This window comes from Dermacentor albipictus, chromosome 7 (assembly GCF_038994185.2).
Source record: "Dermacentor albipictus isolate Rhodes 1998 colony chromosome 7, USDA_Dalb.pri_finalv2, whole genome shotgun sequence".
Classification (NCBI taxonomy): domain Eukaryota; kingdom Metazoa; phylum Arthropoda; class Arachnida; order Ixodida; family Ixodidae; genus Dermacentor; species Dermacentor albipictus.
In genome coordinates, this window is record NC_091827.1 from 38,915,798 (window position 1) to 38,942,159 (window position 26,362).

The 26,362-nt window shown below is 49.9% G+C and overlaps 1 protein-coding gene across 16 annotated transcripts in view; it reads left to right on the forward strand.

Annotated features, from left to right (window-relative positions):
- The window catches only part of LOC135905663 (uncharacterized), a 100,329-nt gene extending 74,481 nt beyond the window's left edge, over positions 1 to 25,848 (forward strand). For 10 of the 16 annotated variants that reach the window (XR_011507386.1, XM_070521919.1, XM_065436610.2 and 7 more), the window contains one exon: positions 5,066 to 7,915. Coding sequence is in view for 14 of the 16 variants with exons in the window: in XM_070521919.1 (XP_070378020.1) it covers positions 5,066 to 5,653 (588 nt within the window). In the remaining 2 variants the exon portion in view is untranslated. The other 6 variants (XM_065436614.2, XM_070521925.1, XM_070521917.1 and 3 more) reach the window with 5 other exon arrangements.
- The last annotated feature ends 514 nt before the right edge of the window (positions 25,849 to 26,362 follow it).

Sequence of the window (26,362 nt, forward strand, 5' to 3'; positions counted from 1 at the left end):
CTCTACCTACAGCTAGTTGTATTTTCTATAGCTGATTGGATTACATTCTACTGTGTGGCCAGTTATGATATTTAAACCGACGCGCAATATATTACAAAATGCCACATTGGCGTTGTCTCTTTTTCAGAACTCGAGAATTGCCGCCGTCTCACAGCGCAATATATTACAAAATGTTTTGCATGTTCGTATCCATGTTTGATAATGCACCTTTGCATGTAATCAGTTTGTATCAAGAAAGTATGTGCTCTACGTGCTCAACGTCGAGCTTTTATCGTTTGCATTAACTCTTAGCTAACATTTTTTTATTTGATGGAGTGCTTCAGGGCGAAATCGCGTAGGCAATGACACTCTCAAAACAGTGGTTTTGTATTTGAGGCTGTACATTTAATAGTGTTTCTCGATCTCTTTCCAGGAAAGCGGCCACGCCGCATGACGAGAGTAGTGGTGTACTGCACACCGCTAGAGCAGTCACCACTGGCCAGCTCCGCCAGCACGATGGCCACGGCGGCAAGTGCCGTGCCCGGCCATCAGCTGGCCTACAGGCACTTCGCCGCCGGGTTCTTCTACCCGGGAAGCGTGGACCGTGTGGAAGTGTGCGAGGCCGGACGAGACGCTGCCACCGGGGATCTCGTCGCCTTCAGGAGCTGGCGACGACATTCCCAGATAATGGCAGCGAACGCCGACAAGGTCGGAAATGCTTACATTAATGCGACACACACGTTAGGATACATTCTCCCTACTGGAGCACCACTCGAAACTTTGAGAGTTTAAGCACAGTGTTGACTCCCGACAAATGAAGGGAACGAACAGACGGGCTGCAGTTAAGCTTTGGCATTTGCTTCGAGCGAGCAACCGAGAAAAAGGCGAGCCACATGTAGTCGCGGTCCGGAAAGTATAAGGGGCCGGTCGACAATGTAGGGAAACACGACATTCATACTTCCGTGAAGCGCAGATTTCTAAATTCTGTGATTCCAGTAGCCCATAATTATTTGTACAGTCAGGCTGATTTTATTCCATTGCACGACCCCTAGAGTGCATAAATTAAAATGCAGATACAAATGGCGCGACACAGAATTGGCCTATAGCTAGTAGTTGCATTTTCTATGGCTGATTGGCATTTTACTGTGGCCAGTCATAATCTTCAAACCTACTCTTCTCATTTGTTACGCCGTTATTACGCTGTCAAATCGATTACATGTCAAGCCTTATCCTCAGCTTCATATCCGAGAACGGAACTTTTTCCAGTACTGATATGGTGGAAAAACTACAAAAAATTGCTACTGACGTTACTTTAGCAAACTATATATATCGCAAAGCATTACATCAGAATTACAAACAACCGATTAAGCCAGGTATTCTTAAACCGACATAGGGAGGCCTGTTCCGGCATTAAAAGTTCCATGCGAAAGCTTTTGAGCATGCTAAGCAAATTCCAGTAGACGCAAGACAATGCTTTTGTTAACACTTTAGTCAAACTTTACTCACTGCCTTGCAACGGGGAACGTACAATATCGCTGCAAAGGTCGGTCAAGCTTTCGTAGCGACCGTCCGTGACTTCGTTGTCTCCACAGTGGGAGTCATTGCCCCCTGCTCGAACCAAAGCGGCCATCCGATAGGTGCACCACCACTGCCACCACTGTCAAAACGTGCATTCCTTGCCCCCGTCGCAGAGCTTCAGCTTCCCAGCTTTCAGCTCAGGAATCTGCGAGTTTGCCTTATCCGCATGTAGAGGCCCGTTTTCAACTCCGGTGCATCACTTACTTGCACGTCGTCGCCACGCTACCCTCCGACGTTGTAGATGCCATAGACGGCTTGCTAGCGGGTATGCCACCACATACAACGACCAGAAACACACGGTCGTGCAGCGCTTCGAGCCATGGCGCCCTCCGCAAGCCTGGTCGCTCGCGTTGAGAGTGTCTCGTACGGCACTCTGCTTTCCTCCTCACCCTTTCCCCCCACTGTCATCCTCCGATTTCCTCCTCAATAAAAAAACTAAATTATGGCGGTTTCAGGTGCTAAAACTGCGATCTGATCGTGAGGTACGCTGTACTGGGGGGACTGCAGAAATTTGAACCACTTGGGTTTTTTTAACGTACACCTAAATCTAAGTACATGCGTGTTTTCAATTTCGTCTCCACCAAAACGCCGCTGCCATGGCCGGGATTCGATCCCGCGACCTCGTGCTTAGCAGCCCAATACCATAGCTACTAATCGACCACGGCTGGCTTTTCTCATGCTTCCGGTCCACCCATCTCAGTTTTAGTGCGCGCGCTCTCTTTGCTCTTGGGCGTCTTTCATCTCTTGCTGCGCCCTTTCATCCTTCGCTCGGTTTAAGAGGTGCAGAGACGCTCTACGCAGTAACGGGCGCCTAAAGCTGCGCTCGGAAAGAGCGTACAAGGCCATTCGCGAGATCATACAGGTAACGTGACCGCTACAAAACATTCACATCTGGTCGTTAGTAAAAAATTATTTCAGAAACTTATATGGAGTGCATTCGTGCAGGCATGAAAGTGCCACTTGTTTCCATGTGTAGTTTTCTAGTTCCATTTATGGAGCTAGATTGTCCGCGCATGCTTTCCTTTTCTCCCTCTTTCCCCCCCCCCCCCCCCATGGTGACTTAATATGAGTCTGAACAGACGAGACGAAGCAGCACTCCAAACTTTTCGTTTTCAGTGCATGTTGGTGTCTTTCTTTGCAATTCCGAGCCAGCGTGTTCATAGTTTTGTTTGGTCTTGTGTCTTTGGTTAAATGGTCATGCACCCTGAACTGCACAAAGGCCGCCGTCTTTCTACTAGAATGCCTTGTGGTGAAAAGCGAATCGATCTTCTTTGAAAGTTCTCCATAGGCCTCTGGCATCCGAGTGGCTGAGAAGGTGCCCGAATGCTCTGCGACATTCAGAAAGAAGAGCCGTTGGCAGAGCTGCATGTGCTTCAATTCCAAATCACATAAATGCGAACCAAACCATTCCTTTGGTTCCGTATGGCTAATTCTGTGTGCATTGGCTTAGCAAGACATTTGAACTGTCGCCTATAAGTAGCTAAAGGGAAATAAATGGGAAAAGTTGTATTAGCAGTTCGACACAGTATATTTTTATTTTCTAGAAGGTTTACAAGCGCGAAAACGGAGCAACAATTGAATTCACCGATGAAACCCGCAGCTCAAGCGCTAGGAGGAAAGTGGAGGAAAAGAGTATGGCCAAAGGGTGAGAAGGAAGGGGGAGAGAGATTCTTGTTGGGAGGAAGAATTGGGGTAAAGTGCAGCGCAGTAACTGTGTCTCAGATGAGGACACCTCAACCGCACTGCACAAGAGGGATCGGGAATGGAAGGAAGGGTGTAAGAGATGCGGCGGCGGCGGCCCGAACAACACTCGTGGGCGAGTTCGCAGCCTTCGCCACGACTAGGCGCGGTGGCTCGCCTAGTCGTGGCGAAGCAGAGCTTCCTGCGCGGCGAGAGCCGCGTCGCACATCTGTCGGACGTTGCTGTCGATGGCTGGGCACTGGTCCAGCATGGCACGCAGTGCAGCCGCGAGAGCGGCTATGAGCGCGTCCCTGGGGTCGCTGCTCGGAGCGGTTTGTGGGGCGCGTGACGGCTCAGGAGCGGCCGTCTGGGTGTTGTGGCCACGCAGGGCGTCACTGTAAGATCGGCCCTGCGGGGTGCGAGCAGGTGTCGAGGGAGAGGCTAAATGCGACTCGTGCGATGTGGCGCCGGCCAGCTCAAGCGCTTTCTTCCTCGAAAGGGGCCGCTCGGATGAAGACAACACGGCCGCCTTCCTCTCGCGCTGCCACTCTGGACAGCTCGGCTCTGTCGAAGGGTGTCGGCCACCGCAATTGACGCAGCGTGCCTTCTCCGCGGGACAGTCTCCTGTAGGATGCGACTCACCGCAGCGGAGGCAGCGGGCGTCGCGGAAACAGGTGGCGCCGGCGTGGCCGAAAACGCCGCAGCGGTCGCACTGTAGTGGTCGAGGAAGACGGGCACGGACGGTGCGCAGCTGCTTGAATAGCCGCACGCTTGGAGGCACGACACTCCCGGCGAAAGTGACGGTGACGCTGGCGCCACTCCTCGAGCATGACAGCACCGCGACGGACGCTTCCAGGTTTTCGCGCACTGTGCGAGCGTCGAAAGAAGGGTCGACCCCATGGATGAGACCCACACAGGAGTTGTTCTGTAGAGCCTTGGGGCGCACCGCCACGCCGCCGAGGTCGCACACTTCGAGGAGGGGCGCCAAGTCGGCACCGCGCATCACGTCGGCAGCCACCATATTCCGGCGGAAGTTCACGCGAACGCTTGTCACGCCTGGCACAGAGGAGAGCTGGGCAGCGATACCGTCCCGTGAGAGTGCGAGGAAAGTCGCTTTGCGCCCGATGGGACGGTAGAGGACCGTGACAGCGGTATCGCGGGCGACGCCGTCATCAACGGGTGGGGTGTGCGGCTCGAAGTCGACGAGCTGTCTGTGACGGCGTCTCCTTCTTGCGGCTTGTTTTGGCTGCACCGCTGCCGGCTGGCAGGCTTGGGCGTCCACGGCGGCCGCGAGCAGCAGCGGGGAGTTTCTCTGCATGAGCTCCCCTGTTTCCTCAGAAGCTGGGGCAGAGGTGGGTGCTCTCGGCCGGCTCTCGTCGTACGTGCGGCCGTCGGCTGGTTTGTCGTCGTCGACGGGAGCAGCCACCGCCGCCGAGCGTGAGCCCTTCTCCGCCGTAGGGGGAGTGGTCTCGGTGTTGGTGAGCGAGGGCGACGAGCAGGCTGCCGGTGACGACAGTGATGGGGAGACCGGCCGGCCACGAAACCAGTACCGCAAACAACGCGTCGTGTGCGGTAGATGCCGAAAAAAAAGCCGTGTAAGGAAAGAAGGAGAAACTGTCTTTCTTTATGGAGATGCCCGACAACTTAAAATGGTTATACTTAAGTTTTGACTCGATCTGAAGCCTATAGAGACCAAGAAGGACCGAAACTTTCGTTTTTTTTTTTTACTTTCAACAGGCTTCTGTAATACACCATTCATAGAAAATCTCTTTTTTGGTAGAGAGAATTTCCTTAAAATTCGTTTACGTTCACGTCTTTGTTTATACAGCGTCTGTCTGGTGGCCGGCGGCCGGTTGGGTCCCAGGACCTGCCACCACTGCCCCGCATCCAGCACAGGCACCTCAGCCGCCGCCTTCCGATCGTATGTGTTCACCTCTTTATCGCAAACGTTGGCAATGACGTCCGGTATAACCGCACAGCAGACACAATGTTTCCATGCAGTGAGAGAGAATCAAACACAGCGACAATAATGGCAGGTTTTGTATTTCCCACCAATTCGTTACAACTTAGTCTTCACGAAAAGAACGCAATTTATTGCGCGAATCGTTTAACCTTCGAATTGACGTTTGCCTCGTTCGCTCGCACTTTACGGTCATCGGCAGCAGGCCAAGTCAGCCCCCCGTCTCCGCAGCCGCTCAATCCTCTCGTTACCTTTCACTCACTTCTCGTGGTAGCACGCATTCTACGGGTCGCAAACGTGCCTTGGCATAGCGACTTTCTTCAGTCAGTCGACACGACATCATGTACACACGCGGCTGAACAGAATAAAAGGGCGCATTCTCAGGACAGGGTTTTCACGTTTCCGCGTAGAACTTCGAGTTCCGACCACTGCGTCACTGCAGCTACATTCAGATGATGGAATAGTAAGAACATGTGACGCATGTCGACGAGTGTGATCGGCGGCGCCGTATGAATCGCCACTATTGGCGTGCTTCGCCGAGGAGGGTGGATATTGTAAGAATAAGGTACCCTGCAAAAAATGTTTCCTTTAAAAAAAAAAAATTTATGGCATCGCCCTGCCGCACCATTTCTGTAAAGATCTCCTTTCTATTTTTTATTTTTCTGTAATTTAACAAGTTTCTTTCTCTTTTACAGTAAGAGAAATTTGGTTTTACAGAGAGTTAGCCGCTTCGCATTGCAGGAAATGTTCTGTTTGCTGTTTATATTTTTTATCATTTAAATAATATATTCTGTTTGATTTTCTCGTCGAGGTTGCATGAGGCTCTGCGGAGCTCCGCCCTCGACGACCAAACCTGGGCGACCCAGCACGCCCGCGAAGCGGCGGCGAGGCAAGCCCTCGACGTCCCTTCGTGGGAGGCTTAGGCCCGGCCATCATAATGTGCTGGTTTTACAACAAAAGTTTATTCCTTCTCCTCCTGTTTGATTTTACAGAAAATGTATGTAGTAAATAAGTGTCCATTTTGAGGATCAGTGAAAGTTTTGTTTTCTGTTCATATTTTTCCGTTTCTTCACAAATCTTTTTTTCCTTTTCCGCCGTACAGAAGTGTCGTGTGTAAATACCATTTTCTATGATGATGAATAATGGACGAACCAGGACTGTCGCTGAAGCCAACCCTTGGAAGCGGCACTTCTCTACGTGTGGGCAGCTGCCGCTCTCGCGAAGGGAATTTTCTTTCAAGAAACGTTGATTGTAGCCAACATTCCTTGCTCTACCAGTGTTTGTCGCTTCGTGCCTCCATTTTCATCCGAAGGTCTCTCAGGTTTGAGTTCATTATCGCGCGTCACATGATCATTATATATAAAACAGATTTAATCTAGATGTGCAGCTGGTCTCAAAATGAAAACTGGGCTCTGTGCCGAAAGCTGAATATGTTCAACGCAGCGCAAAAATACAAAGGTCACACGTAGCGCTCGTGTGTGTCTCCGTTTTTAATTTAATCTTTTTTTGTGCTGCTGGTAAATATGGCCCTCTCTTTTTCTATAAGTGGTTATAATAAATAACTTGTAATTTGAGACATTGTAGAACACTTTGTATCCTTTTATTTTGCACCAAAGCATCACTGGATAGATAAATATGAGAACAGGTGTTTAGTAGAACTCCATTTGCGCACGTTCACAAAACAAGCAGCATCGCTTTTCCACCAGGTGTTATAAGGGCTCAAAAGTAAATTTAACAAGCTATGGATAAGCTTTCCCTTTGAATGTGTTGCATGCCTATATATACATTAGGAATAACAGGAAAAATGCATACCTTTTCAAAGCAACGCAAGTGAATTAAAAGAATACGCACACCTTCGTGTATAATAGGCACTGATGTCCAAGTTACGGAACTCCCCCGTTCATGTCGGTAAATTTGTTAGGAATAAGTCACGGAATGTTTTAATGCAGACGTTCGCAACACATAACATCAAGATTGGTGCGCAGTGTAGTTGAGGCATCATGGTAGGTGTGCATTATGTCACAGCGTGCAGGTATTGTGAAATGTTCATTTGAGGGATGTGTGGATTTCGAAAAAGGAGATACAATCGAATGCTTTTTTGATGTAAGAAGCAACTGTTGTGTAAAGACAGATATTGGTGTGACCGTCGTAGCTGAGCGACAAAATGCATCAGGTTGCTCTGCATTTCTTGGGTTCGTTGCGTGGTCCTTGGCTCTAGAATTTGACTTTGATTCAGTTTTCATTGACGTTAAGCTTCGCGTTTCAGCATCTTTCTTTCAGAACGGAGCTTTGATATTTTTTAGAAGTCTTCCTCAGTCATATGTAGAAGCTGCACCGAACGTAGGCATGCATTCTGGATAAATGGCGAACAAGACGACAGCGAAATACTGATGGCACCGGAAAATGTGCATGGACAGTTTAATAGATTTTAATACTTCTCAGCAGTGTTTGTCATCCTTTAGTGAAACCTTGGCAAGAAGAAAATTTTAGAATGCTTCTCATTTTTATTTTACTTTAAATTTTTTTCACAGTACCAGCGCAATACATTACAAAATGTTGCGCATGTCCGTCTCCATGTCTGATAATGCACCTTCGTATGTAATCAGTCACTAACTTAACGCTTTCTTTATTTGAAAAAGTGCTTCAGGGCGAGACCGCGTAGGCAATGACAATCTCAAAACTGGTTTTGTATTAGAGGCTGTACTTTTAATAGCGTTCTTTCTCGATCTCTTTCCAGGAAAGCGGCCGCGGCGCCCTACGAGGGTCGTCGTCTATTGTGTGCCAATGGACGATTCAGCGCTGGCCAGTTCCGGCAGCTCGATGGCCGCGGCGGCGAGTGCCGTGCCCGGCCATGAGCTGGCGACGAGGCACTTCGCCGCAGGGTTTTTCTACGCCGGCAGTGTGGATCTTGTTGATGTTTGTGAAGCAGGACGGGACGCTGCCAGCGGGGATCTCGTCGCCTATAGGAGCTGGCGACGAGATACCCAAATGATGGCCGGAAATGCTGTCAAGGTCAGAAATGCTTACGTTATGGCGACACGCACGTTAGGATACATCCTCCCTACTGGAGCACTACTCGAAACTTTGCAAGTTTAAGCACAGTCTTGACTTCCTGACAAATGAAGGGACCGAAGCAGACGGGCCACAGTTAAGCTTTGGCATTTGGTTCGAGCGAGCAACCGAGAAAAAGGCGAGCCACATGTAGTCACGGTCCGGAAAGTATAAGGGGCCGGTCGACAATGTAGGGAAACACGACATTCATACTTCCGTGAAGCGCACTTTTCTAAATTCTGCGATTCCAGTAGCCCATAATTATTTGTACAGTCAGGCTCATTTTATTCCATTACACGACCCTTAGAGTGCATAAATTAAAATGCAGATACAAATGGCATGGCACAAAATTGGAAACCTCCATCTGGCTGTTATTGTCGAGCACTTACTGCACATATTAAAGGTACACCTAACATATCATACTTTAGTAGGACCGGAAAGGACGAACTGAGGGAGACAAACTCACCAGAACAATACTCAAATGGCACAGGCAATGGCTGAGTTCGCGCTAAACGCACCTGCCGTCATTATCCCACGAGCTGCTGAGAAATGTAATTTGCTCTTTGTTATATAATGGTTGGCAGACTGGGCGTATAGTGTAGGGGTTGGAGGACGGACTTCGCGGATGAAAACCCCAACTCTTGGGAGTATTTATTCTACATTATGTACAGGGAGGTGAGCGACAAGTATCAGTCGTACAGACATTACGGGCCGGCAGCAACTCGGACGCTGCGGCCCGCGGCAAGAAGTTCGAGAGAGGTGAATCAGGGAATCAGGGCATGTCCCAGAATGCTCAGGTCTCTCTGGAAGGCTTCTTATAAACCCTTCGAGCACTGCAAGTCACGTCATGTTTGACCAATGGGAGAGTCCACTCCGATGACGCCACTTTCAGCCAATGGTAGGCGCCCGTGTCGTGGTGTCACACCTGGCGGCTTGCTGCGGTCTTGCATCGCAGACTGGCAATGCACTTCGAACAAGGAGAAGGGGAGGGCTGCACCTGCTTCATTGTCGGATGCCCACCTGCTAATCCCGGCGGCGCACGAACTTGTTGGCATGTAAACTCGTTGCCTTAAACTTGTCTGCTCGGCCGCTTCTCTGGAATGCGCTTTCCTGCTTCTGCATTCCTCAATTAGCTGTGCTGCAATCCGATGTGGTCTGGGGAACTCGAAGTAATCGCAGGAACCAGCTCCATATCTAACAGCTCGTCCTCGCCCCGGTTGTTCTGAATGGCCGGTGAAATCAATTCGCTGGCCATGAGGAACGCTGATAGAAGCTGCAGGGTACTGGGGTCGAGCCACGTTTGACAACCCTCGGGATCCTGGGCCCTGGAGAACAAACGTCAAACAAACAAAACAGCACAGCGCTGCACCACGCGTAAGCGCAGGCTCTTCACCCCTGACTCGCCAGACTATTACTGAGTCAAAATCAACCCTGATCTTTTATTTCCCCAATTTCGACAAAACAGTTCCAACCACCCTTCCAAACCGCTATCCATTTCTCCCCGAATGCCGACAAGACCAGAGCACTATTGTTGTTGCAAAACAAAAGGGTCGTTGATGATGCAAACAACAAATGAAAACAGCCGAACATAACATAAGTGGCCTAACTACACGAACAGCATGTTTCCAATCTATCGCAGTGGCGTACTTATCGCACGTAATGGTGCCACTAAACAATCTGGTCAACCTCACAAGTACGTAATCACAAGTGCACCAGCCTTGTGGTCACTAAACAGAACGCGTACTTGCATTGTAGGCAAACTTTTCATTCACGCTTACTCACGTTTCTTTCCTGAAAGTCCTACAGGACACGTGACATAAACGAACAATTAAACTTGCGGGACTTACACACTCCGCAGAACCCTTAAAATAATGCGTCTTAATAACTCGTTCCACGCATACTTATCAGAGAAGTCAGAATACGGCTGCCCTAACACACACGAGCAACCCAGTCATAAAGTCTGCTTCTTTCCGTCCACACAGGACATGCGCTAATGGAACTAAGAACGCTTCTCCGTGCAAATCATGCACTCACTGAAAATCTACGCGCTTAACCTTGCAAAATTCAAAAATACTTAAAAAGAAAGAAGGTTAAATAACACACGCGCTTTACCATAGGCCTTTCGATGATAACCTTGACCTTCAGGTTACTCACACACACACACACACACAAAAAAAGCCTATCTACTTATTAATGAGCATCTCGCGAGACTACATGTTTACATAAACCTCATCTTTCAAATCTCGAGCTTCTCGAACGAAAACACAAACAAAGCTCAAACCTTACACATTGAAAGAAATCCTAGTCTCAAATCGCGAAAACTTTCCGATGCTCAAAAATAAAACAAAATAACATTTCACTTCTGCGGAAGCTCTCTTGGCTTCCCGTTCCCGATTGCTTACGACTGACTCATACTCTGAGCCGTCCTCGCGGTCGTCGTGGCTTGAAAGCTACTCTGGCTGCCGAGAGACAACAAAAGGGCTGACTAACTATCAGCTCCCCCAAGACGTTACGGTCTCCTGCCAATTTGCGTCCTCGCGCCCCGCTTTCAACACAAACTCGATTGACCGCGTCCCTACTCCCCACCTGGTCTCGTCCTGCCACCTTGCGTTTCTTCGAACTGCACGCTGAGCTGTGAAAAGAACTACGGAACGACGAGGAGCTTAACTGCCTCGTGCCCTTTGTCCGCGTCCGCGCAGAACATTCTTCGCGGTCCCCCTTTGACCGGTGGCTCGACCATTTTGGATGCGTCAACATCGTCCTAGACGACCGCACCTTCTTACTCGCGCCCTGCCCTTTTGGGTTTCTCGCCATCTTTGGCGGCGCTACATTAATTACCGACTTTCGGTCTCTACCGCGCTTCTTTTTACGGCGCTTTCTCTTTGCACTCGCCTTCATGTCGCCTTCTCGTGCCTCGTGCTGGCCGGTACACATTTCGTCGGCCCGGATCGGTCTCTTACCCGCACAGTCTGAGTGATTTACATTTAAATCTACTCTCTCTCTGCCTCGACTGGCGGACAGCCCAACCGACTCTGGCACAATGCAGCAGGCTTTACTCGAGTAAGACAACTCGCACTCTTGCGAACTGCCCTCTGCTACATTGCCCAGCGCACGCTGCGCATCGACACACAGCCCGTCGGTATCGATCGCTGTCTCACGCGCACAGTCCGAATGATTAACAGAATCATCCCTATCTAGGCTATCTAGACTGGCGGAGAGCCGCACCGATCCCTGAACAATGCAGTTGTTTTCTCGTGAGCTACGGAGCTCGCCACCCCGAGAATTACCCTCAACTGCACCGCTCACCTCGCACTTCACTTCTGCACGCACATCTGGCTCTACATGGGTGCTCGCTTCTGTCGGGTCAGAAGTGCCCTTCTCTTCGCTAGCAACCTCGCTAACATTACCAGCGACGCACACGCTCGGTAACTGTGCCAATTTGTTCGCAGCTGGCCTAGCTGTCTCCACAGTCATCTGTTGGCACAGCACCTCGTCGCTCTCTCTCACTACGGCCTTTAACGGCCTCTGTTGCCACTAAGGCATCGTTAGCAGCTAGCCTTTTCCCTTCACTTAAGAATCTGCAGCCAATCTGACAGGCACTACTCTTTTCGTCGGCTTCTGGCGAAAGTCCGCTAGATGCTTCCTCATTCTTTCGCTCTGTACTACCTACAGAATTCTCAGACAGCCGTTGTCTCTGTGCCAATACCTGATCACAATACTGTATCTCTTTGATCAGTGCTGCCTTCTCTCTCTCATACTTTTGCTCACGCTCAAGCTTACGTTGCTGATACTCCCGTTCGCGTTCATTCTCACGTACGTGACGCTGACACCTCAGAGTAAGTTCTTGAAGCTCCTGCTTCCGTTCATTCTCGCGTTCTTCACGCTGACGCTCACTCCTAAGCTCACGACGCTCTCGCAAACGTACACGACGCGCACGCTCCCGTGGCTCCTGTATCACTTCCCAAGCAAGCTCAATGCTTTTATCATCATTGCCACTATCATTAATCGCCTTTATGATAGCTGGCGTTTTCATCCGTTCGTCCGCCTCAACTCCCAAATCGTCGCACACCAACAACAAGTCTAACCTCGTCAACCTTCTAAGATCCATGGCAGCTGCCCCGACAGGTGGTTAAAACTGTTTTCCTTAATTAATTTGTGCAAACACACAATGCAACAAATTCCCGATTCCCAGAACTATCAAAATTGAACACACAACCTTTGAGTCTGGCGAATCATAAGGAAAAAAACCACGCGCTCACTTACGGTTACAGCACCCTGCCATCCGGTTCATTCGTCCGCTGTTGCCGGTTCCTCCAGACTCCCTGGGTCGAAGGCTCGCTCCTTCTTCGCTACTCCCAGTTTCTTCGGACCTCTTTCGACGAAGGCTCTCTCTTCTTCGCTCTTCCCGGTTCCTTAGGATCTCTCTCGACGAAGGTTTATCCGTAGCGCTGCCACCAGCTGATGCATTCGGAGGCGATCCTACCGCTGCCAACCAGATGTAGGGGTTGGGGGACGGGCTTCGCGGATGAAAACACAAAACTTGGTAGGATTTAATTACATATTATGTACAGGGAGGTGAGCGACAAGTATCAGTCGTACAGACATTACGGGCCGGCAGCAACTCGGACGCTGCGGCCCGCGGCAAGAAGTTCGAGAGAGGTGAATCAGGGAATCAGGGCATGTCCCAGAATGCTCAGGTCTCTCTGGAAGGCTTCTTATAAACCCTTCGAGCACTGCAAGTCACGTCATGTTTGACCAATGGGAGAGTCCACTCCGATGACGCCACTTTCAGCCAATGGTAGGCGCCCGTGTCGTGGTGTCACACCTGGCGGCTTGCTGCGGTCTTGCATCGCAGACTGGCAATGCACTTCGAACAAGGAGAAGGGGAGGGCTGCACCTGCTTCATTGTCGGATGCCCACCTGCTAATCCCGGCGGCGCACGAACTTGTTGGCATGTAAACTTGTTGCCTTAAACTTGTCTGCTCGGCCGCTTCTCTGGAATGCGCTTTCCTGCTTCTGCATTCCTCAATTAGCTGTGCTGCAATCCGATGTGGTCTGGGGAACTCGAAGTAATCGCAGGAACCAGCTCCATATCTAACAATAGCTAGCTGCTGTATTTTCTATAGACCATTTCCTCGGGCGAGGAGGATAGGGCGCGCGGAGAGCCTTTCCTCCTCTCTGGCTTGGGCGATCCGGCGCGGCGCTGCTTGAAAGTATTGCTGTCGCGTGCTGCGGAACGATTGCGAGATGTTTTAGATGGTATTTTGTGAAATTTACGCCATGTCCGTTCATATAAGGTCGTCAGGGAAGCCTTTCGGTGCACAGGTAACTACAGTAGGCGGAAATATCTTTTGGGGGCGCAAAAATGTGACGCGCTTTATTAACCCCAGTGTACGCACATGATTATCAGTCGCGGTGTGTGTATGGGTTGTGAACTATTTTGCTTATATCGGCTTTAATGCAACAAAGAAAACCGGTATCTCTGTATTAGCAGCATGAAATGGTAAATCTGCTCACTCTCTGATCGCTTGGCGTACGGAGTAAAACATAAAGCATAAGAGCGCATGCTCGTGCACGGCCAACCTAAGGCAACCCCGAAACATCTAAGCGGCAAGCGCTATCAAATATTTGTGATGCACCGCCATCGTTCTCGCGCGTTTCAAGTCTAGTAGGCTTCAAATTACCATATGTCTATGCTAGCCTTCCTGCATGAGGCCGATGGCGCTGCTTAACACAGCGATCACAGCGGTTGGTGGACCAGCACGATACATATGTAAGCTGTGCGCTTCGGCATTGCCTTTCTGGCCTGCATACAGCCATAATATATGAGGGATCGCATAAAAAGAATGCGATGCCTGTTTCTGAGGACAAAATTTTCGTAATACGTGTGAGTGCGTCGTAGAGAACCGAAGGAACACAACTGAAAAAAAATTCGGTTATCATCCTCTTTTTCGAAAAAGCAAGAGAAAACGTGCTAACGCTGCAATATTACCTCGCATAGTCACGCCGTACAACGTTTATAAATGTATAACCCTGATTCCGTATGCTTGGACTATGCGGTAACAGAACAAAGATATATGTAATCCAGTACCTACCACTGCTTAGGACACTCGCGCAGTTTGTAAAGAGTCCCTTTGCTGGACAAGCTTAATTCAGACTGTAAGGTATGCTACTATTGCTTGCCAAAACTATATTATTCAGGGGCGGAAACCTCATCCATCGAACCAAGTAGTCACGCAATGTAACCTGCAGAGAACAGTTTGAATACTTGTCAAAGTATAACATCACAGCATCCTATCGTCGTAGCAGAACCGTACCCACGCTGTTACAATCGTCGCGTATGTTTCATGGCTCCTAAACCACAGCTTAGAAATAGAGGATAATACTGCAATAAGGTCACATTAGTGATTGGAACATTCAGAAATACACAACTGATCTCCGAGGCTGATTGTAGGCTCAAATATGCGCGCACACATCGCGCTGCGTGTTCCGTACACCTCAACGCCAGAAGAAATTCCGGCCATGACGCATTAAACTGCTTCAGCACGTCTCACAGAAACGTTTACCACGTAGAAGACGCACGTCATACTAAACAGACCGCACGACCGCGAAAACAAACGCCAGAACCTACTGCCGAGCATATAGCTGCCATGCAAGAGACCGCTTTCACCCAAGCCAGTATGGCACTGCTCATATAGGAGGCGCCACTGCGTTCACAATATGGCGGCGCCTACGAAAAAACGGTCCATAGCTAATTTGCTTTCCACACTGGCAACTTATAATCTTAAACCGATTTTTCTACGTCCATTCATTTGTTACACCGTTATTATCCTGTCAAGCTTTATCCTCAGCTTAATATCGGAGAAAGGAACTCTTCCCATTATATTTAACTATGAGGTTTTACGCACCAAAGCCACTTTCTGATTGTGAGGCACGCCATAGTGTGGGACTCTGGAAATTTTAACCACCTGGGGTTCTTTAACCTGCACCTAAATCTAAGTACACGGGTGTTTTCGCATTTCACCCGCACCGAAAAGCAGCCGCCGTGGCCTTGATTCAATCCCGTGACCTCGTGCTTAGCAGCCCAACACCATAGCCACTAACAACCACGGAGCATTGCTTCCCATTATTTATATGGTGGAAAAACTACAAAAAGAATTCTACTCCCTGGAGGCAGCTGCTTCGTTGACGCGGCCCAGTATGGCAACAGCGACAATTTCACGGTAGTGTCTATCAACCACAGGGGTTCGACCGTTAACGCGGCTTCGGTACGAACCACGTCGTCGCGTGCGGCGGAGCAAGTGGTGTCAAGAATGGCGAGCTTCAAAGCAAGATTGCCACCTTGCCACCCGATTACGACAAGGGGTGCAAGACGCGCACCTCTCCCTCTCCGTCGCTGCAGCTGGGAGGCGTTCAAAGAAGCGGCCTTTGCGTTGGAATCCGCCGCCTTCCTCCAGCCCCTTCGACATTGTGACGGAACTAGTTCGGTGTGTGGACAATGATTCTAGAGTTCCCCAACGCGGAGCTGATTTGGCACGCCTGGACAAGCTGCCGTGGGGACGGCGTATTTTGCTGCGTCTCACGCTTCGGAGTGGCGCAGAACAACGAGCGACCCTCGATCAGCTCCGATAGTTTCCCGGAACGGCACCCCGCGCGGTTGCCTCTGTGTACAGAGCGCGGTTGCCTTTGTGTACGTAAACTGATCTTCAGAGCAGCTGCGAGTTGGTGATGTGTAAACGAACAGTCGCCGCGTCGTAGGAATGGCGGATCGAGTGTATAAAAACTGTGGTTGTGCGAATGCTGAGGACACACTTCTCTTGAGCAGTCATGTTAGACTGAGTCACTTCTCTCATACAGTCATGTTGGACTGTTACTCTTTTTCTCAAGCAGTCATGTTAGACTGACTTAGTTTCTGTAAATAAACCCTTTTTCCTCGTTCTCGATGAGAAGCAGTTCTTCACTTCATCAACGATCTCAGCGTAAATAAGTTGGACGACGGCATGGGCCAGCTACCTACGAATTCATGCCGTACTCCAATCTTGGCAAAGGACCACGGACGATGGGATTGAGCCCCCAATCCTGACAACTGGCTGACAGCGGTGAGATGGACTTTGCGACATGGTGCTGTATCTGCGGTGAGTGCTTGGTTTTTGCTTTGACTCTCTAGGCTTCATTTTGTGGTTGTTCTGTTTAGAACAGTAGGGAAGCTAGATTGTTGTGTGTTAGCTAGGTTGTGTTTTCCTAGCTAGATTTAGAGAGCAGAATCAATGCAGTAAAGCAGCAGTCATGGAGTTAAGGACACTGCTGAGAGACGAGTTGTTGATTGTTGGTGAGGAACTGGGCCTAGATGTACGCAAGGAAATGCTGAAATCGGAATTATTGGAGCTAATTTCCAATCAGGCCAGTGAGCAAGATATTGAAATGGGATTGGAACTTCTCAAAAAGAGAGAGAAACGGGAAAAAGAAAGAGAAGAACGAGACAGAGAAAAACGAGAGAGAGAGGAACGCGATAAAGATCGCGAGTTAAGAAAAATGCAACTTGAACTTGAAAACAGACGTTTGGAGTTGTCTCAAGGAAGTGAAGGCGCTCTGGGACGATCAAGTGAGGCAGAATCGTACCGCATGGACAGGCTATTAAAGCCATTTGAGGTCGGGACCGACATAGGCTTGTTCCTAAGCAATTTTGAAAGGACTTGCGAAAAGATGAACTTCGGCCCGAGTACATGGCCACAGCGGTTGCTGTCTATGTTGCCGTGTGAGGCGGCGGAAGTAATCGCCAGACTGAGTGTGCAGGATGCATATGATTATGCAAAAGTTAAGGCTAGTCTCCTGAAGAAATACCGCCTTTCAGCCGAAGCTTTTCGGCAAAGGTTTAGGAGCACAGGCAAGAAAGATAGCGAGGGCTATCCGGAGTTTGCATATAGCTTAAAGGCCAACCTAGTTGAGTGGCTTAAAAGCGCGGAAGCGTACGACAGCAGAGACATGATCATTGAATGCATGTGTCTAGAGCAGTTTTACAAAACCATCCCCCAAGCTGTGAAACTGTGGGTGCAAGACAGAGGTAATGTAAACACTGTGGAAAGGGCGGCTGAATTAGCCGAAGAGTACGCAACCCGTAGAAAATTGAACGCCGAGGAGGGAAACTGGGACGGTCGAAATGGACCGCGGAAACCATTTCCGTTCAAAAAGGGTGCGCAAACTAGACGATCGAGCCTGTAGACATGGCGGAAAAGCCCGCAGAAAAGAGCGAGGAGAAACTTAACGGAGAAACCGCACAAAAAGAACAGAAAAGAAAATTCGAATCTGTTAGACCAATTCGCTGTTACAAATGCCACAAACTGGGACATATAGCTGTAAACTGCGAGAAGTCTAGCGTAGTTTTTTCCTACGTGGAGGAAAAGGATGAGAATATGGAACTTTTAAGTCCATATCTCCACGACCTGCAAGTTAATGGAAAACCATGCCGAGTGCTAAGAGACAGTGCCGCCACGCTGGACATTGTCCATCCGTCTTACGTGATGGTAGATGACTTCACCGGAGAAGTAGCGTGGATAAAACAGGTTGTAGAAGACAGCGTGTGTCTGCCCATGGCCAAAGTCAAAATCAGTGGACCATTCGGGGAGCTAGAGACTGAGGCTGCAGTTTCCAAATTTTTGTCACTGCAGTATCCCTACATCTTTTCGAATCGTTCGAATCAGTTACTGCGTGACAGAGGGCTCAAACTGGGAGAGGGCATAGTACAGGCATTGACCCGAGGCCAAGCTCGTAAGATCGCGGCGCTTTCGGCTGAAATTGCTCAAGCTCCTCCAGCGGAAGCAGAAAAGGGCATAACTTCAATACCCGAATCCGAGCTAGGCCCGAGGGACAAAAGAACAGTTGAGGAGAGCCTGCCAGCTGACCAGCTCAATGAGAGCGTAGCACTAGAGTGTCAGAGTTCTAGCCTGCAGGAAGAGCAAGCAGACGCGCTCACAAGCGAGACAGGGTCGTTATTATCACCGGCCTCAAAGAACCTCGATCAACTCTTACGCGTGGATAGAGAGTCACTGGCAGCTGAGCAAAAGAATGATGAGAGCTTAGCTAAATTACGTGACACAGCTAAAGAAGGCATTGCTAGGCGCAACGTAACGATACATGAGAAAGGAGGATTGTTGTATCGGCATTACAGAGATCGAAAGGGTAAGATTTTAGATCAGTTAGTCATACCTACTAAGTATAGGGAGGACCTTTTGAGTCTTTGTCATGGAAATGGGTGGTCCGGCCACCTAGGCATAAACAAATCAAAGGAAAGATTGCTTATGGAATACTACTGGCCTGGCTGTTTCAAAGATGTAGAAAACTTTGTAAGATCATGCGACGCCTGCCAGCGTTCTGGTAAACCAGGAGAGACTTGGAAAGCTCCACTGAAGGTAGTGCCCTTAATAACAGAGCCTTTCAGACGACTTGTAATAGACACGGTAGGGCCTCTTCCAAAAACAAAATCAGGCTACAGGTACTTGTTTACCATGCTGTGTCCGGCCACCAAGTTTCCAGAAGCAATCCCTTTGAAAGAGCTCAGCTCCACCGAAGTAGTAGACGCGCTTTTGACAGTGTTTGCACGAGTTGGGTTTCCAGCCGAAATTCAGGCAGATCAAGGGTCAGTATTCACGAGCGCACTGACTTCCACATTCTTGCAAAAGTGCGGGGTAAAGTTAATACACAGTTCTGTCTATCACCCTCAGTCAAACAGTGTAGAGAGGTGGCATTCGGTGCTTAAGCGAGTTTTGCGTGCGCTCTGTTACGAGCACAAGGAGGACTGGGAGAACTGTCTGCCGGCAACTTTGTTTGCTTTGCGAACGGTTCCACATGAGGCGACAGGGTTCTCACCAGCAGAACTAGTGTATGGGAGGACACTCCGGTCTCCACTGAGAATGTTAAGAGAGATGTGGGAGGAAAGAGGGGAGAGTCCAACCGTGGTTGAATACGTGCTAAATTTACTGGAGCGGCTAAGCGCAACCCAAGAACTAGTCGGAAAGAACATGGCACTAGCTCAAAAGAACGCCAAATTCTATTACGACAAGAATGCGAGGCTTCGTACGTTTAACGCCGGAGACCAGGTAATGATCCTCAAACCTTCAAGAAAGAACAAGCTTGAAGTTCACTGGGACGGGCCCGTTAAAGTGTTGCACAAACTTTCAGATACCAACTATGCTTTGAGAATGCCCGGTCGCAGGAAGGAAGTGAGGATATATCACTGTAATTTGATGAAGCCGTATGTAGAGCGGAGCGGAGTCGTTAACTATACCGTCAAAGAGCCGGATGGCATTGGTACCAAGTTTAAGGAGTATAGGGCCACCTCCAACTCTGAAATCGGCCTAGAAGAAGTAGTAGAACACTCGGTAAGCTCGCATGCTCTAAGACCCGAGCAGCTAGATGAGCTAAAAGGGGTGTTAGGGGAATATATCGACAGATTTAGCGATCGGCCGGGTAGAACCGAACTGATAACGCATGAAATTGAGCTGACCTCTGCCGAACCAGTAAGATCAAAACCTTACAGGGTGTCTCCAAGACAGAGAGAGATTATGGAGGCAGAGATACAGCGCATGCTAGAGTTGGGAGTTATTGAGCCCGCTGAGAGTGACTACACGTCACCGCTAATACTCGTAGAAACCCCTAACAAGGACCCTCGTCCGTGTGTTGACTACAGGAAGTTAAATGCGATCACTAGGGATCAGCTGTACCCCATACCCAACATTGAGGAACGAATTGAAAGAGTTAGCGCTGCTAAATACATTTCAACTATAGATCTCGTGCGGGGGTACTGGCAAGTTCCCCTTTCAGAAAGTGCCAGCCGCTATGCCGCATTCATCTCGCCTGTAGGCACTTTTCGCCCTCTCGCACTCAGCTTCGGGCTGAAGAACGCGCCGTTTAGCTTCTCTAAGTTAATGGATATTGTCCTAAAGGACTTGCAGGAGTTCGCCTTACCTTATCTTGATGATGTGGCCATTTTTTCCGACAGCTGGGAACAACACGTATCGCACCTCAAACAGGTGTTCTCACGGTTGAGGGAAGCCGGCTTAACGATGAAAGCGGAAAAGTGTAGGTTTGGTTGTTCGCAGGTTACTTATCTGGGCCATGTTGTTGGTCAGGGCATGAGACGGCCGGCTGAGCTGAAAATAGCGACGATTGGAGATTTTTCTCAGCCGCGCACGAAAACGGACGTTCGTTCATTTTTGGGACTTGTGGGGTACTATCAACGGTACATTCCGAATTACTCGCAATTGGCAAGTCCATTAACAGACGCCCTCCGAAAGGGAGCACCGAGTAACGTACACTGGGATAAGGACAAAGAGAACGCTTTCCAAAGTCTGAAAACGCTATTGGTTTCTCGCCCTGTGCTTCGCGCGCCAGACTACACAAAGGAATTCATAGTTCAATGCGACGCAAGCGACAGAGGTATGGGTGTGGTACTTAGTCAGGTCGGCGACGATAACGAGGAGCATCCTATCCTCTACGCCAGCCGTAAACTAAATGTAAGAGAGGAAGCCTACAGCGCTTCAGAGAAGGAATGCGCTTGTTTGGTTTGGGCCGCCCGGAAGTTGTCGTGTTACTTGTACGGAGCGAAGTTCATCTTCGAGACCGACCACTGTCCTCTGACGTGGCTCAATCAAATGTCACACAAAAACGGCCGCTTGCTCCGATGGAGCCTCACTCTCCAAGAGTACAACTTCTCCGTTAGATATAAGAAGGGAAAGTTGCATAGCAATGCGGATGGTTTGAGCAGGCTAATTTGAATTCTGCGTTTGAGGGTCCCGCCTAAATTTTGGGGTTACTAGTGTTAGCTTTTCTTTAGGCGAAGAAAATCCCCTCTCATTTAGCAGAATTCCCTCCATGATTGCTGAATTGGTCAGCAGGAATTTGCTTCAGAAATTGGCATAGTGAAATGTAGCATTTTTTTTTTGTTTCTGCACTTATGTTGTTGTTGTTTTTTTTTTTTTGAAGCCTAGCGTGTCTAAAGTGAGAGCCAATGCACGTCATCTCGGCGCAGAGCCGTGTTGTGGGGTTCATATTGCAGTTGCCTGTCCTTGTTGGATGTTTTGGGGCGGTGACATCAAAGCACAAGTGGTCGCTGCGAGCCAAGACATCAATCCCCCCCTGACCAGCAGCCGTTCTCTTCCTGCCTAGCGGTTGTCAGCGCTAGACAGTCGAGACTTTCCGGCCCATGGAGGCGCTGTCAAGAATGGCGAGCTTCGAAGCAAGATTGCCACCTTGCCACCCGATTACGACAAGGGGTGCAAGACGCGCACCTCTCCCTCTCCGTCGCTGCAGCTGGGAGGCGTTCAAAGAAGCGGCCTTTGCGTTGGAATCCGCCGCCTTCCTCCAGCCCCTTCGACATTGTGACGGAACTAGTTCGGTGTGTGGACAATGATTCTAGAGTTCCCCAACGCGGAGCTGATTTGGCACGCCTGGACAAGCTGCCGTGGGGACGGCGTATTTTGCTGCATCTCACGCTTCGGAGTGGCGCAGAACAACGAGCGACCCTCGATCAGCTCCGATAGTTTCCCGGAACGGCACCCCGCGCGGTTGCCTCTGTGTACAGAGCGCGGTTGCCTTTGTGTACGTAAACTGATATTCAGAGCAGCTGCGAGTTGGTGATGTGTAAACGAACAGTCGCCGCGTCGTAGGAACGGCGGATCGAGTGTATAAAAACTGTGGTTGTGCGAATGCTGAGGACACACTTCTCTTGAGCAGTCATGTTAGACTGAGTCACTTCTCTCATACAGTCATGTTGGACTGTTACTCTTTTTCTCAAGCAGTCATGTTAGACTGACTTAGTTTCTGTAAATAAACCCTTTTTCCTCGTTCTCGATGAGAAGCAGTTCTTCACTTCATCAACGATCTCAGCGTAAATAAGTTGGACGACGGCATGGGCCAGCTACCTACGAATTCATGCCGTACTCCAATCTTGGCAAAGGACCACGGACGATGGGATTGAGCCCCCAATCCTGACAGTGGCCATTGCCTTGGCCCTCCTGGATGACGGACACGCCAATATCTTCAGCGACTCCAGGGCAGCCATCCGCGCCTTCAGCGTCGACGCCGTGTGTAAGGAAGCCTGTCGCATCCTCGACGGCAAAAGCATCACCACCCACACTCTCACGTGGTTCCCCGCTCACATGGGATCCATCGCGGGAGGCCCCACAAACCTCAACGAGCTGGCCCACTCCAAGGCGCGAGGTCTCACTTTCCGCGACCATGGAGAACTCCAACGCCGGCCCGCAGCGGTGGAGAATAGAGATCAACCGACCACATATAACGAAATTGCGCAGCACTTTTATCTCGGCAGAAGAGAGTTTCCCCTTCCACACAAGAAGTTAAATAGAGCGCAGGCATTGACCCTCAGATTACTGCAAACAGGCTCATATCCCAGTCCGGCTTTATTCCACAAAATTTATCCCGACACCTATGCCACTAGTTCTTGCAGTCATTGCAATGACATCGCTAGCCTAGATCATATGCTCTGGCGTTGCCCCTCGTTACGAGGCACAGAAGAAATCAATGAAGACAAGTGGCTCTCCGCTATCAAGAGCCCTGATGCCGGGGTGCAACTATGGGCTGTCCAGAGGGCCCACGATGCGGCGGTCGGGCAAGGCCTGACTGTCCCAACGTGGGAGCGGCCCGCAGCGCGCTGAGTCGCGTACCTCAGGGACCTTATTAAAGTTTCGCATCCATCCATCCAATCAATGACACTTTCGCACAAGAAGGTTAAATATTGAAACTATGCGTACTGCAATAGATTATATTAGAATTACGAACAACCTATTAAGCTAGGTAGTCTTAAACCCACACAAAGGAAGGTCTCTGCTGTCGTTAAAAGTTCCCTGCCAAAGTTTATGAGCATGCTAAGCAAATTGCAGTAGACGCGCGACAATGCTTGTGCGAACACTTGAGTCATAATTTACTCACTCCTTTGCAGCGGGGAATGTAAAATATCGTTACAAAGGTCGATTATGCTTTTTTAGCGACCGTCAGTCACTTCGTTGTCCCCGCAGTGGGGGTCATTGCCTCCTGCTTGAACCGAAGCAGCTGTCCGACAGGGGCACCACCACTGCCACCACTGTCAAAACGTATATTCCTTGCTTCCGTTAAACCGAACTCCCAACAAGTGGTGAGTCGGGTCATATACGTTTTATTTTGGAACACTAGCCATAAACGACGCTGTTCCTCCTGCTGAGTGTGACGACGCCATAAATACGTCTCCTGTCATCGTCGCAGAGCTTCAGCTTCCCAGCTTTCGGCCCAGGAATCCTCGAGTTTGCTTTATGAAAGTAGAAGTCCGTTTTTAACTCCTTGTGCATGTAGTCACTGCGCCAACCTCCGACATCGCCGATGCCTTAGACAAATTCCTAGCGGGTATGCCACTGCACACGACGACCAGAAAAAAATTATGGGGTTTTACGTGCCAAAACCACTTTCTGATTATGAGGCGCGACGTAGTGGAGGACTCGGAAATTTCGACCACCTGGGGTTCTTTAACGTGCACCTAAATCTAAGCACACGGGTGTGTTTGCATTTCGCCCCCATCGAAATGTGCGGCTCGAAGTCGACGAGCCGTCGGTGACGGCGTCTCCTTCTTGCGGCTTGTTTTGGCTGCACCGCTGCCGGCTGGCAGGCTTGGGCGTCCACGGCGGCCGCGAGCAGCAGCGGGGAGTTTCTCTGCATGAGCTCCCACGTTTACTCAGAAGCTGGGGCAGAGGTAGGCGCTCTCGGCCGGCTCTCGCCGTACATGCGGCCGTCGGCTGGTTTGTCGTCGTCGACGGGAGCAGCCACCGCCGCCGAGCGTGAGCCCTTCTCCGCCGTAGGGGGAGTGGTCTCGGTGTTGGTGAGCGGGGGCGACGAGCAGGCTGCAGGTGACGACAGTGATGGGGAGACCGGCCGGACAGGACTTGCCTCGGGCGAAGTGGTCGTGTCCGTGCGGGAGGACGCAGTGTCGGAGCCAATCATGCTTGCGGTTGGCAAGAAGAAGGTGCCGGCTCTGTCGTCGGTGTCGCCGGTCGACGGGCAGCTGGCACTGTCGTCGGTGGAGGCAGCCGAAGTGGGGGCCTCCGCGGTGGTGTCCGTTGAAGCAGACGGCGCGGCGTGGTGGTCGCTGGCGGTGGTTTTCGGTGCATCAATGGGAAATGCACGTAAGTGTATCCAGCGCAGATGGTGCGCGCGTGGGTGGTGTCGCGCTCACTGGAGGAGGCGTACATGACGGCGCGGAGCTCGTCGAGTCCGCCGAGAGCGCATGTATCGTGCGAGCTTTAAGCCCCCGCTTCCAGCGTAAGGTGGCAGGCGATCTGCCGGAGCGTGACTGCCGGCCACGTGGGTTGAGCTGCTGGGCTCGTCTGGACGCCGAGCCATCAGTGCAGTCGGGAGATTGCTTCGTCGGCCTCTTCCTCTGCTGCTTCTTCGGAGGGCCTGCAGGGTCTGTCGTGCGAGCCCTGAAAAGGGCTGCGCTCGTAAGCGCGGTCGAAGGCGGAGACGTACGCGCGCAAGAAGTGGCGGGCGAGCCGTAGTCGTCGGAGCGAGGGGCGATGCGACCGCTCGCTTCGAGTGTCCGGGAGCGTCAGAAGGAAGGGGGAGTGCCACGGGAGGCATGCTCCGTGGCGGCGAACCAGTGTGCATGCGCTAGAGAATGCTACCGCTGCTGCTACTAAACAAGCGGCACGAGCAGAAGCTCAGCATCCGCCACGGAGAGAGCGTCCTGCCATTCTGACCAAATTCTATACCTCAATTAACGTGAATTCTAAACACCTAATCAGCTGCGCGTAAATTTCGCTTTAGGGAGTATGATAATCGTAGGTGAATTTTTTTATACATTAACTTCTTCATAGCAATTCGTATTACGTGATGGACGGGTTTTCTTCCTGGGTAGGAATAGCAATGCTTATTAATATGGAGACGGATTGCTGCCATAATTACAGCCCAGCTACTCCGACGACGTCCCTAGATTTGTACTTGAAATTTTGGCAACATTCGCAATTGAGTGTAGATTGTGCATTCCTGTACAATGCCGCGTCAACTCGGCAAAATTACAGGATCAAGGCGAACAAGATCGCCTTTAGGAGGTACTGAAGCATAACCTCGCTTTTGATGAAATAATCCAGGCATCTTAATTCACTACATGTTTCATTCGATATGACTGTAGTAGCTTGTGTGATTTTCCTAAAAATACAAACGCAATGTTGAATCACGCACTCTCTTGTTCTTTCTTTGCAGGTGGTGGCGGGACAGTACCCAATAACCAGAAGAAATGTGAATGCAGCCATGGACCAAATGAAGGACCTTGGCAGTTACAATCTGTTGAGCAACAACTGCCAAGACTTTGTTCGAAAACTTCTAGCAAAATTAAAGATAAAGTTCCCTTCGGAACTAGTAACGGCCAGGATCCTGGCCGCGGAGATCGCTGTCAGCGTGGCAGCACAAACAACTGGCGCTAAATTTTTAAAATAAAAGTCTGATACGACCTCTTGGGCTCTGGCGTTGTCCTCGGTCCGCTGTTGCTTTACTCAAGCTGACTGGGCCTAGTACAATAACTGAGTGAAATCATTAGCGATGCAGAGGTAAAAAAGCATGGCGCAAACATGAAAATGTACCATTATTTGAGTGTAATAACCGCAGCATAAAGAAAAATTTGGCCAACTGCTGATTTACCTGTCACAATGTTGGTTTAAGTACGACATCATTGCAATAACGGAAACATAGGTAAGAAAAGATAATCACAGTAATATATCTGAATACGTATTACTGTCACAGTGCATGCGACACGTTGCGGTGGAGTAGCTCTGTTTATAAGGAAGGCACTATATTTTCAATGCCTAATGGATCTTCAACCCTTGATTGTGGTGTGATGTTTGGTGTATGCTGTCATGTATGCTGTCACAGTGCATGCGACCCGTTGCAGTGGAGTAGCTCTATTTATAATCAGGAAGGCGCTATATTTTCAATGCCTAATGGGCATCTCGAGCACTCAACGACCTGCTGAAACACCTTTTTCAACCCTTGTTTCTGGTGTCATGTTTGGTGTAGTATACCGCCCCCAACACTCTTGCGTTGATGATCTTATATCCATCATGGAAAACACAATGGTTGCTT